This window comes from Sapajus apella, unplaced genomic scaffold, assembly GCF_009761245.1.
Source record: "Sapajus apella isolate SASKATOON/1434 unplaced genomic scaffold, GSC_monkey_1.0 scaffold5, whole genome shotgun sequence".
In the NCBI taxonomy this organism is placed as follows: domain Eukaryota; kingdom Metazoa; phylum Chordata; class Mammalia; order Primates; family Cebidae; genus Sapajus; species Sapajus apella.
In genome coordinates, this window is record NW_022436945.1 from 12,413,653 (window position 1) to 12,427,315 (window position 13,663).

General features: G+C 38.7%; 1 protein-coding gene across 3 annotated transcripts in view; it reads left to right on the forward strand.

Moving 5' to 3' along the window:
* Nucleotides 1–9,635, forward strand: part of LOC116547511 (cytosolic beta-glucosidase) — a 126,819-nt gene extending 117,184 nt beyond the window's left edge. The window contains exon 6 of one of the 3 annotated variants that reach the window (XR_004267077.1): nt 7,474–7,580. Coding sequence is in view for 1 of the 3 variants with exons in the window: in XM_032273457.1 (XP_032129348.1) it covers nt 7,474–7,676 (203 nt within the window). In the remaining 2 variants the exon portion in view is untranslated. Of the gene's footprint in view, nt 1–7,473 lie in introns of all 3 variants that reach the window. The other 2 variants (XR_004267079.1, XM_032273457.1) reach the window with 2 other exon arrangements.
* The last annotated feature ends 4,028 nt before the right edge of the window (nt 9,636–13,663 follow it).

A 13,663-nucleotide genomic window follows, 5' to 3' on the forward strand; every position in this document is an offset into this window, starting at 1 on the left:
AGAGCATGGTGCATTAGTTTCTCGTAGCTGCCATAAGAAATTACCACAAACCTGGTGGCTTGAAACAGCAGAAATTTATTTTCTCACAGTTGTGGAGGCCAGAAGTCTAAAATTAAGGTGTCAGCAGGACCGGTTCCTTCTGGGGGGTCTAAGGGTGAATTTATTCCCTGCTTCTATACTGGCTTCTGGCAACCCTTTGTGCTCTTGGCTTGCAGATGTATCACTCCAATCTCTGCCTTTGTCTTCACATTGTCTTCTTTCCTGCGTGTCTTTGCCCTTTCTCTTATCTTCTAAGGACACTTGCCATTGGATTTAGGGCACACTATCTTCCAGGGTGATCTCGCTTTGAGATCCTTAATTGAATTACATTCTCAAAGACCCTTTTTCCAAATAAGGTCACGTTCACAAGTTTTGGGTAGACAGACTTATCCTTTGTAGGGGCACCATTAACCCACACACATTGTCAATTGAGAGAACCTTTCCTGATCCACTGGGGATGAAGCTGGATTTCAACTACACAGTGGGCTAAAAAGGCATTTGGCCCTGCTGAGTCTACAGCATCTCTTAATTTCTGAGTGGTCTCTATACATTTCTGGAAAGAGATATGGCATTTGTCAGCAGAGGCTATCTTCTTGCTGTGTCTTCACCTGGTGTTTCCCTGTCCATGTGCCTTCCTGGTTTTTATTTTACCTTGGGTTCTGCATTCCTTATTATTTTGTTTAATCTTTTTAACAGCACTAAGAGTAGATAATGGTGTTTCCATTGTATTTATGAGGAATGAGGGGCTCCTTCTAGCTGCAACTGGTACACCTGGGATTAAAATTTAAGCCTGTAGAGGTTCGCTTTCCAAAGATATCACCTCAGCTTTTCTGGGTTCCTAAACCTTGAAGATACTTCAAGTTCGTCTCTTTTCTGTAAGCACAGTGAATGTGGTTATTGTACAGCCTGTATGACAAGTCTAATAACTAAGTGCTTTGTGGGTTTGTTTCTGTTGTCTATTGATTCTGATTATTTCTTTTTCTTTTCTTTTTTTTTTTTTTAGTTTATTTTATTGCATTTTAGGTTTCGGGGTACATGTGAAGAATATGCAAGATTGTTGCATAGGTACACATGTGGCAGTGTGATTTGCTGCCTTCCTCCTCATCACCTATATCTGGCATTTCTCCCCATGCTATCTCTCTATTTCTTTATGTCATAATTCTCCATGTCTATCTGGTTATATTTGATTATATGCTGATGATGATTATACTTAAAATATTGTAATATTTTAAGGAAACAGAAAAAGGTTTAGATTTTCTAAGATTGGAAAATTCCATCAGGCAAAAGTAGCTCCCATGCCTACTGACCTCAATTTCTACTTTCAAATTTGACCTGTTAATTTTCTACTAAATTGTCAGCTTTCCATTGTTTTGAAGAAGGTTTATTTCTTCAAAACTATGTTCAGCATTCTTTACTAGCTTTCCTTAGGAAGGTTTCCTTGAATATTATAGCTTCCCATTAGCTGAACACAAAAATCTAGAGGCCTATATATATATTTTTTTCCCTTGCTCATTCCTGGGACTTTACTGCTCTCTCTTTTTTCCTTTGTGAGGTGACTGCTTTTTGCACTGTCCTGAATTTTTCCATTGATTCTCGACGTGGCAGCTAGGATCTATGGATGAGTAGGCTTTCTGATAGCTTGATAGTTTCCTCACATCCATGGGTATCTTGTATACGTCCTAGACCATCCTGAAAACAGACTATCTCTGTTTATAAATTGTGGAAAAATAAACTCCACTGATGCCGAGCTTTCAATTTTTAGAATTTTGTAATGTGACAAACAAAGGCATAAATGAGGATGTTTCATAAACTGGTAATTTGAAAAGATTCTGCCCCCATCATAAAATAATGAATTTCTAAAATAATATTTGTGTGTATACACACAGGCGTGGTGAAGAATTAAATTTTGCTCAAAGAGTGCTTTGGTTTTTACACTCAGCTTCTAAGAAGCAATCTGTGTTTTAAATGATAAAATTTCGTTTAGGGTGGGAGCTCATCATATCAGGAAGACCAATCACATTTAATGTGGGGACTTTAAGTTCCTGGCATCAGTTAACAGGAAACTGAGTTAATGTACTTGGGTAGTCAATTGATTAATCATGCCTTTGTAATAAAGCCCCTGCGATGGCAAATACTGAGTGTCTACTTGATTGAACCAAAAAATGCAATATTGATCCTGGGTGTGTCCGTGAGGGTGTTGCCAAAGGAGATTAACATTTGAGTCAATGGGCTGGGGAAGGCAGACCCACCCTTAATTGGGCTAGCACCATCTAATCAGTTGTCAGCAAATATAAAGCAGGCAGAAAAAGGTGAAGAGACAAGACAGGCCTAGCCTTCCAGCCTGCATCTTTCTCCCATGTTGGGTGCTTCCTGCCCTCAAACACTCTACATTCTTCAGTTTTGGGACTCAGACTGGCTCTTTCTTCTTGTTTCTCAGCTTGCAGAGAGCCTATTGTGGGACCTTGTGATTGTGTAAGTTAATACTTTATATATGAAGGGGAATATATATATATATATTCTGTTAGTTCTTTTCCTCTAAGAGAACCCTGACTTATACAGCCCCCAATAAAACCTCTGGACACTGAAGCTCAGGTATGCTTTCCTGGTTGGCAATTCTCTATGTATATTGTGCATGTTAATACCAGGAAGACAGAGCATCTGACTCCCACGGGAAAGGATATGGAAAGTTCATGTTTGAAACCCCTCAGATCCTGTGCTATGCATTTCTTTTTTTGGCCAATCTATCTTTTCCTGTAATAAATCAGAACTGCGAATTTAACAGCTTTCTGTGACTTTTGTGAGTCTTTTTAGCAGATTACCAAAACTGAGGGAGGTTTTGGCAAACCTCAATCTTGTGGTTGACATCACAGTCAGGACAGTCTTATGGCTGATGTTATGCCCTCAACCATTTCAGTCTGGCTAAATAAGCAGTGTGTTTATATGTGCATGTGTGTTTGTGAGAGTGTGTATGTGTGTGCATGTGTAGAGTACAACACTAGCATAGGTTTTTGCTTGTTTGTTTTTGAGACAAGAGTCTTGCTCTGTCTCCCAGGCTAGAGAGTATAATGGCATAATCTCGGCTCACTGCAACCTCTGCCTCCTGCATTCAAGCGATTCTCCTGCCTCAGCCTCCCATGTAGCTGGGACTACAGGCATATGCCACCATGCCCAGCTAATTTTTGTATTTTTAGTAGAGATGGGGTTTTGACATGTTGTCCAGGCTGGTCTCGAACTCCTGACCTCAGGTGACCCTCCCTTCTCGTGCTCCCAAAGTGCGAGGATTACAGATGTGAGCCACTATGCCCAGCCAGCATAGGGTTTTTATAATTAGAACAGCCTGAAGGAAGCTAGACCATATTAGTAAGGCTTAGATACTTCTTACATTTTTATATCCTACCTGCTTACTGTGAGACATTTTCCACTGGTCTTATGGTCCAAACCTACACCCTGACTTTGTGATGTGTGTCATTTTTATCCTTGTGTGCTCCATACTCATCTAAAACTCCTGTGCTTATTTTGACTTCAACTCTGGAAACAGAAAGTGAACTCATAGAATTGGTTTTATTTTTTGCACCTGGCAAGATTTAGGACCTCATAAATCATGGTGGCAAGAAATGTAATGATGGTCTCTTTCGGTTCTTGAGGAGATTGGAAGAGGAGAGGTGTGCAGGCTCCAATGCGGTTTTGTAATTTTTCCCAGTGGTGGCACAGTGAGGAGGATTCCAGCAGGCTAGTTCCTCAGTCCTAACTAGGTAATTCTCTACTTGAATGTTCCTGCAATGGAAATGCACAGGCATTCACCAGTGTCACTCGGGCAGTTTAGTGCCTGCTGTGGAACTCCTGGCAGTTAACAATGAAATTGTCAAGATTTCCTTTTTGTTCCCTTCCAAGCATGCAAGGCATCGTTTTTGTCTAGTGGTTTAGCACATGAATCAGTCCTTTTATACAGGATCAGTGGGACCATGAGTGTTTTCAGAAACTGTCTGGCTTTATACCTGGCAGGCTTTCTTGTTGGGCAGTAGTTCTACAAATTAGAAAGAAAATATGCAGATTCTCACATGTCTGCAGGTTGAATTACAAGGCAAAAGAGACTATTGTTTTCTGGCCTGGTATTTGGCTTTGATCTTTTTTGTTGTTTTGAGACGGAATCTTGCTCTGTTGCCCAGGCTGGAGTACAGAGATGCAATCTTGGCTCGATGCAACATCTGCCTCCCGTGTAAAAGCAATTCTCTTGCCTCAACCTCTCAAGTAGCTAAGACCACAGGTGCCTACCACCACACCCAGCTAATTTTTGTATTTCTTGTAAAGATAGGGTTTCACCATGTTGACCAGGCTGGTCTCAAACTCCTGACCTCGGTGATCTGCCCACCTCGGCCTCCCAAAGTGCTGGGATTAAAGCATGAATCACCACTACAACTGGCCAGATCATTTTGATCCTTAGAGCCAGGTGATACAGTACTTAAACTGGGCCCTTAAAAATAAATTATATAAAAAATTGATTTTCCAGATTATAACTGACAGAGTGGGGAGGAGGCACACATAGCAGATGTGGACAGGTAGGAGAAAAAGGGATACCTAATAATGTTTTTATTTCTGCACAGCGTAATGTGCTTATTGCTATATTTCTTATTTATCAACAATATTTATTTAAAAAGAGCCAATATGTAAATTAGTACAATCATCATGGAGGACAGTGTAGAGGTTCTTTAAAAAGCTAAAAATAGACCTATCATCCAGCCATCCCATTGCTGGGAATATGCTTTAAAGAAAAGAAATCAGTATATTGAAGGGATATATGCACTCCCGTGTTTGTTATAGCACTGTTTACAATAGCCGAGATTTGGAAGCAAAATAAGTGTTTGTCAACCAATGAATGGTTAAAGAAAATGTGGTACCTATACAAGTGGAGTACTATTCAGCCGTAAAAAAGATGAGATCCTGTTACTTGCAAAAACATGGATGGAACTGGAGGACATTATATAAAGTGAAATAAGCCAGGCACAGAAAGACAGACTTCACATGTTCTCACTTATATTTGGGAGCTAAAAATTAAAACAATTGAACTCATGGAGATAGAGAGTGGAATGATAGTTACCAGAGGCTGTGAAGGGAAGTGAAGGGTTTGTAGGGGAGGAAAGTGGCAATGGTTAATGGGTATAAAAATTAGTTAGAAAGAATGTATAAAACCTAGTATTTGATAGCATAATGGGGTGACAATAGTCAATAATAATATAATTGTACATTTAAAAATAATTAGAAGTATAATTGGGTTGTTTATAACATAAAACATAAATGCTTAAGGAGATGGATACATGAGATACTTTGACATAGGCATGCAATGTGTAATAACAGCATCATGGTAAATCACGTCATTTACCATGTGGTCGTGGTTGGTGTCACAGTGAGGACAGTCTTATGGTTGATGCTGTGCCCTGGCCCATTTATCATGATGTGATTATTACACATTACATGGCTATATCAAAGTCTCTCATGTGCTGCATAAATATATACACCTACTACACACTCACAAAAATTAAAAATGAAAAAAAAATTAAAGGAATCAATTCAGCCTGGCTTAATTTCTGGCTCAAGGATATTTATAAAAAATTCTCTAAGCAAAGCAAATCCTCCGCCTCCATGCACAAATGTGGAGGGGCCTTTTGTCTACGAAATATCCGTAGAAAAATATCCCAAGAATATTTGGAGACCAACACATGTGTGGTGGAATATAGATGTAGAGCTTTTAAGAGACCTGAAAGACAAAATGGACACCAATGACAAAATCAAAGGTTAGGTGCTGCTTAGCTGAATATTTAGCTTGAGGAGTCATTTTGGTTGAAAGCCATCTCTGAAACAATTAAAATATGATTTAGTGTATGAATGTTTATTCTTGCCCAGCTTATTTAGAAACATATCCCCCTTGTAAAGCAACTGGCCTTTTCATTTAATTTCTGCACTGAGAAATGGATATTTGGTGTTTTTGAAGTGTATCCCATAGGTTGGAATTATTTATTCTGGTTTTAAAAAAGAAAATGCACAATGCAAAGACTGACAAGACCTCAGAGCTTTGCAAAGCTTAAAATACTAAGAAAATGTAAGCTAAATTCCTTGATTAAAGTGATGGAAATCAGCGTAAAACTATGTGGAGAATAGTTATATGCATGGAATCCACATTTTGATATGTTAACATGGAGTCTGTGGATGGGCTTCTGAGCATCGACAAATAAAATCATACTGAATATTTGTATATGGATACACTTAGGGGAGAGATACTCTATTGCTTTGGCTCTTAAAGGGCATAAGCACCATTCTGAGTTTAGACATGGGGTAAAGGGGATGCGCTATAGATGAAAAGTTTTGTCCCCACCTCCCACCCCTCACAAATTCATATTGACATCCTAGCTCCCAGTATCCCAAAGATGGGGCCTTTGGGTGGTGATTAAGTTAAGTGGATGGAGTCCTCATAAATGGGATTAGTGATATGAAAGAGCTCCCTGGCCCCTTCTGCCATATGAGGACACAGCAAGAAGACACTCATCTATGAACAGGATACAGTCCCTCACAAGACACCAAATCTGTTGCCACCTTGATCTTGGACTTCCCAGCCTTCAGAACTGTGATACATAATTTTTTTTTCTCTTTATAAGTCACCAAGAGTATGGTGTGCTATTATAGCCACCCTATCAGACTAAGAAAGGACGTCGTAGCATTTCTGTATTCACTCGGTATAAGATACAGTCATGGCTAAAGCTGCGTGCTGACTCTTGATCCTTTTCGTTTTGGAGGCTCTGTCACCAGAATTGTAAGACATGTCTCAGTTTGGCCATGGGGATGACAGGTGAGCTCTGAGACTTCCTGAGGCATGCTACTGTTATCTCTTCCAATTTTCTAATGGACTTTCTGTAATATCTGGAAGCTGTACTTAGAAACTGCACAGTGTCTTTACTGAATACCCTTCTGGGTACCAGAGAGGAATTTGTATGTGTGTCTTTGTGCCTGAACAGTGATAGGCACTGAAAAATTGTTCATTGGGTAAATAAATGAATAAAACACATTCAAAATGAATGAATAGCCAAATAATTGGAATAGAATATAACAACTTATTGAATTAAGCCCCTGCTTGATTCAAGTAGAAAACTGGGAAAGGGGATTTTAAAATTGACAAATAAAAATTGGAAATATTTAAGGTGTACAACATGATGCTTGGAAATAAGTACAGCACTGTAGAATGGCTATATCAAGCTAATTAACATGCATTATCTTATGCACTTATTTCTTTTTTTGTGGAAAAAGCGATGGAAAACAGGTTTTGTCTTCTCCCACTGTGGTCTCCTGCAGAGAAGGAGAAAGCAACACAGACTGCTCATCAGTAATTTTGTCTGTGTTCTCATAAGGCCTTCCCGGAAATGATGGTTTTCTTTTTTTTAATTTCAGCGATCCAACTTGATAAAGTCAATCTTCAAGTATATTGTGCATGGTCTCTTCTGGATAACTTTGAGTGGAACCAGGGATACAGCAGCAGGTTTGGTCTCTTCCACGTTGATTTTGAAGACCCAGCTAGACCCCGAGTCCCTTACACATCGGCCAAGGAATATGCCAAGATCATCCGAAACAATGGCCTAGAAGAACATCTATAGGCAAAATGGCTGAGAAATACAGGAGATGCCTCTGCTTTTGGAAAGGAAATCTGCTTCGGTGATGATCTTTCAGGCAATCTCAACTTACTTCTGTAATCAACATCTAATATCAGTCAATCTGTGATTATAACGTCTGACTATGAAGTATTTAATCATGGCTTTTACTTTATTTGTATTTGGATCATTGAGGTTTTTAAAAAGAAGTAGAAGAGAAAACCACTAACCTTGATTTTTATATTATGAAATCAGATAGACCTGGAAACATAAATTTAAATCCTTAGACATTTTTCTGGGAAAAAATAATGCGAAGTTTATAAAGATAACATGCCCATGATTTGCAGCTGTAACTGCAGACCACTCATTATAAGAGTACTTGTTTGTGAACTTACTTATTCTGGTTCCATAAGCTAATTTTGTTTAGAAGATCCACTGTCATGTGATCCAAATTTTCTACATAAAAAAATCAAAGTTAAAAGTTAGTCACATTATACAGTTATACATTCTGTTCAACGAAAGAGTGAATTGATAATCTATTTGTTAATATATTAGACACGTATTTTATGTGTTTGAAGAAGTACATCTCCCTTTTGCCCAATGAACTTTTGAAACATAATAAAATAATAGAATAAATTAGACTTTGAATGGCAGTAAAAGTATTTGAGTGGTGCTGTTCAAAAACAGATTCCGACTGCAGAGTGGTGCCAAATTAAAAGCCAAGTGATAATCTCCACTTTTGAATGTTTCTTTAAATTTTAGAACCTTAAGAACCTTGTGAAAAAATACATAAAGTGAATGAGCAACCTCAGCGTAAGCAAAGGTGGGGTGGCAATGTATTACCCTGGTAGTTGAAAATCTGACATTAGTATGGGGTTGACTAGAGTTGGAGATTTTACTGAACTTCCTAAGGCAGGGATCAGGAGGAGATGCAGGGCTCCTTTTGGACCCTGTGTTTCCCCTCCAGCAAACCTTTCATGTATGTGGAGTTTGGCCTCTCACATCCATATTTGAGTAGTATGTACTAAGCACCCACTTACATATTAGACTTGAAGCTAAGAGGTTTAACTATGATCAACCCCATTTTGCAGACTGAGAAACTGAGGCCATACTGATGTGCATCTTTCTCAAGCCATTTTGGTTCTGATTAACTGGACTTGGCATCAGCCCTGTTCTCACATTGTGGCAAACTGTAATTTGAGGTATCATGGAAGTCTTCTCTGCATTTTTTGAAGAGAGGAACAAAGAAATAGAGGTGTGGAGTTGCCTTATGCAGAAGGAAGAGAGATGGTTTTTTGCATTCAGCTTCTGCTTCCTGGAGGAAACTGCACAGGCTTTTGGCATTCTTGTAAGGCTTTTGGCCCTGAGCAGCTGCTCTGTCATTTTTTTCTTGTATAAACTGTGGTCAATTTCTGGATCGTTTTCATGTTCATAATCAGGGAATTATTTACAGCAGAAAAACACACTCTCAGTAACTTTGGACAGAGTGAAAAAGAAATGGTTATAGTAGTTCAATAAACGTGGATGCACTGGGGAAAATTATATTAAGATTAAAATGGTATACAGAGAAAATTCTATTACATCTTTGCCACTGGTTTGTTATTTTTATTGTTCAATGAGACATTATCTCACAATTTGTGCTCATTTAAGAAGCACATTTCCAAATCTTATTTCATTCCTCTCCTATCCAACCTGTCTTTTTCATTTTTACCATGTATCTTATTTACAATTTATGTGCCGTTTTATAGTATCTTGCAAGACAACTGAATTTTCCTTTTAATTAGGATGTTGCTGTGAATATTACTTATCCTACAGGGCATATTTACAAGTTTTCCAGCAATACAAATGAGCACTGTATTTTTGTTACCAAAAAAAAAAAAATTAATATTCACACTGTAAATAAGATGATCTGTCATGTTTGGTCTACCAGGTGAAATAAATGTTCTAGCTGCTGGCGCCCAAGCTGACTCACAGTGCGGTGGTCTTCTGCGGTTCTTTGCTGGGTTTTAAAGGCCAGCTCTTTGTCCTAGAGATGGATCATACAAAGGGTGCTTCCCTAATTGGTCTTATAAATTAGTATTGCCACAGGTTAAGATGGAAAAAAAAAATAGCTCACCATCCAAAAACCTAACAGCCCCTGCAGTATTTCAATTAATGTTATTTTTAATTGCTTGTATTAGCATTTGAGAACAAGATTGATTGACTTTTGCTTGTCAAGGAAACAGAACTAAAATTCTTTAAATAGAAAAACAGGAGTTGTTAATTACACTTAAAAATCCATAGATACTGTACTTAGATGTCTTGAAAGTCAACTGAGACTTGTAAAGCACATGTTTTATGTCTGTTTTATCTAAGGAGAGGCTTAGATATCACAATGATGAATTGGATCTATTTGTATTTCTTTCTCTATTATTTCCCTCCTTTTTCGGAAGAGTAGGAACACATGTTATTTACATTCTGGGAATCACTGTTAAGAGTTTTTTTTGACAGTTTTTATTTTAGGACAAGTCATTTCTGAATTTCTAAAAACATATGTAAAATAACAGAAGCCCTGTTTCATTTTAGATGTGTAGGGTTTCGGTTTTATAGCTCCTGGTTATGCCAGGAATTATGCTAGAACACCAGAAGGAATTGTCCAACTAAGCCCATTATCGAATGAGGAGGTAGAATTTCTCATTAAGAAACCCATAAACTCCAGAAGCTGGCAACCTTGGTATTTGGCAGTGGAATGCCAGTCGGGTTTTTGCATTCTGGGAATTTGTGTTTGGCCTGTAGCTTTTAATTATTTTTATGAACTAGGGAATAATGAATACATTTGTCATATATTGAAAAAAAATCTCTAACACTGGCTGACCAAAAAGTAGATTTATATGATAATTCTTAAACACCAATTCTATTATTCAATACTAGGCAGAATGAAAATAGAATACTGACCCTTGTTACTGAGAGAGCAGAGTACAGTGGAAGCTGATAGAATTAATACTGTTTAATTACTAGCAATACCCTCACCCGGAGAACACACGTTCATCATTGATCAGAATATTTTAGGCTCTTGTTGTCCTAGAAGGGACATGGAAGAGAGTACAAAGCATGATGAGCCCTAAAGAATGAAATTAGAAAAAAAAAAACTGGCATAGAGACATTTGTTGATGGTCTTTCATAATACGGGCTATGGCAGCGGGAAAAGAGAATAAACCTTATTAACTGTGGCAGTAGGTAAGATGGGGAGGTGGAGGTTGAAGTGCCTGGTTAGGGCCAGCCATAGGAAAGAACAATCCCAACTGTGTGAGTTGCTGAGCACGTCTTGAAGAGAGTAGACAAGGCCTGTGATCCCAGGCTTTCCCAGCGTCTGAATGTGATACCCGACCAACGACCGACTCACATGACCTTGCCAGAGTGCTTGTCCCTGTCTGGTATCAGGCAAATGTAATGTCATCATTAAGAGTGTGGGCTTGGCTGGGCGTGGTGGCGCATGCCCGTAATCCCAGCACTTTGCGAGGGTGGATCACGAGGTCAGGAAATCAAGACCAGTATGTCCAACATGGTGAAACTCGGTTTCTACTAAAAACACAAAAATTAGCCAGGCATGGTGGCCTGTGCCTGTGAACGCAGCACACAGTCTACTCTGGAGACTGAGGCAGGAGAATCGCTTGAACGCAGGAGGAGGAGGCTACAGTGAGCCAAGATTGCACCACTGCGCTCCAGCCTGGGCTACAGAGCCAGATCCTGTCTCCAAAAAAAAAAAAAAAAAAAAAGGAGTGTGGGCTCCAGAGCCAACTCACCTGAATTCAAACCCTGGCTCTGTGTTTATTATCCAAGTGACATTAATTATCTTACTGAAGTTTCCCATGCCTCAGTTTCCCTATCTGTAAAATGGAGATAGACTTCCTTATAAGACTGTTGTGAGAGTTGATTAAGCTGATACATATAGCATGTTTATATTCTGGAGCATGGTAAAGGCAGTTAGTGTCGAGCTATTATTTTCAACTCTCAAACGTGTCCGCACTGAGTCCCCAGCAATTTATCAATGATAGTTTGGGTTTCCTGTTCTGGGACTACCTCTGGTTCTCGCAGAGGTACCTGTTCGAAGTTTCTGTTCTGCTAAGTTGGGATTCAGTGTTTTGCCTGTGTCTCTTAATTTTGGTGGCAGTGGTTTTTCCTATGACTTAATTCTGTGATGCCTCTAAAAAGAGATGTTAATTTTCTGTTTGGCTTTTTTGCTTGTGTTAGGATGGGAGTGACAAGTTCTGAGTTCCTTAAATGATGGGAGTGACAACTTCCAAGCTCCTTAAGTGCTGGACTGGACACTGAGAGATGGCATTATTTATATCATTAGAGTTGAAGTTGTCCAGCTGCTGAATCAGTACATATTGATTGAACCAAATTGTGCAATACTTTATAGAGATGCAATACTGCAGACAAGACAGTTCTCCAAAGAAGCTCGTGAACTAGTTGGGGAAGTAGGATAGAGACTAAAATGATAGCAAACAACGCTGGGTGAATTTTCAGAGAATGAGAGTTCTACAGCTATGCGTCACATAACAACATTTAGGTCAATGACAAACCACACACATGGTGATGGTCCCATAAAATTATAATAGAGCTGAAAAATCCTTATCACCTCATGACACCACAGCCATCATTGTGCTAAAATGTGTTTGTGGTGATGCTGGTGTAAAACCTACTGTGTTACCAGTTGCATAAAACTCTAGCATATATGAGTATGTACGATACATAATATTTGATAATGATCATAACCGACTGATACGGTTTTATGTGTTTACTATACTTTTAATCATTATTTTAAAGTGTGTTCATTCTACTTATGAAAAAAAGTTAACTGTAAATTAACCTCCGGAGGATTCTTCAGGAGGTCTTCCAGAAGACGACATCGTTATCACAAGGAGATGACAGCTCCATGCCTTTCATGGCCCCTGAAAACCTTCCAGTGGGACAAGGTGTGGAGATGGAAAACAGTGGTATTGATGATCCTGACCCTGTGTAGGCCTAGGCCAATGCATGTTTATGTCACAGTTTTTAACAAAAAAGTGAAAAAAGTCAAATAAAATAAATAAAAATAGAAAAATGCTCACAGAAAAAGGATAGAAAAATATTCTTGCACATCTGTAAAATGTATTTGTGTTTTAAGCTATGTTATTACAAAAGAGTCAAAAATTAAGGAAATTATTTTAAGCTAAGATTAATTTATTATTGAAGAAGATTTCTTTTTCTAAATTGAGTATAACCTGAGCGTACAGTGTTTGTAAAGTCTTAGCGTACGGTAATGTCCTAGGCCTTCATTTTCACTCACTACTCACTCACTGACTCACCCAGAGCAACTTCCAATCCTGCAAGATCTATTTGTGGTAAGTGTCCTATCATTTTTTATCTTAAAAAAATCTTTTATGCTGTATGTTTCCCATATCTTTTCTGTGCTTAGATATGTTTAGCTATACAAAACTTGGCCTCGTGTTCCAATTGCCTAGAGCACAGTCACATGCTGTACAGTTTTGCAGGCTAAGAGCCATTGGCTCCCCATAAAGCCTAGGTGTGTGGTAGGCTATACCACCTAGATTTGTGTAAGTTTGCACAATGCTGACATTGCCTAACAATGCATTTCTCAGAATGTATCCTTGTCAGTAAGGGATGCGTGACTGTGTGTAAGCAGAGGAGAATGAGGTGAGTGGGGATGGCTTTCATGGGCAAGGGAAAATAATACAATTAAGAAATAATCTGAGTAGTAATACAAGTAATATATGTAAAAATATGGAAGAAGAAACCATAAAGCCTGTGGGCAGTGCCCAGGTCAGTTCCCCTCAGGGAAGAGAGCAGGCAGACTGGGAATTGAATGTGGAGAGTCTCTAACGTTCTCCAAAGAACCTTCGTTTTTCTCTCAGAGTAAGGTTGAAGGTTTCTGAGCAGGATGGTGATTATTTAAAGGTAACATTTCGAGGAATAGTAAAGGAAGAGGGACATAGGAACCAAATTTAAAG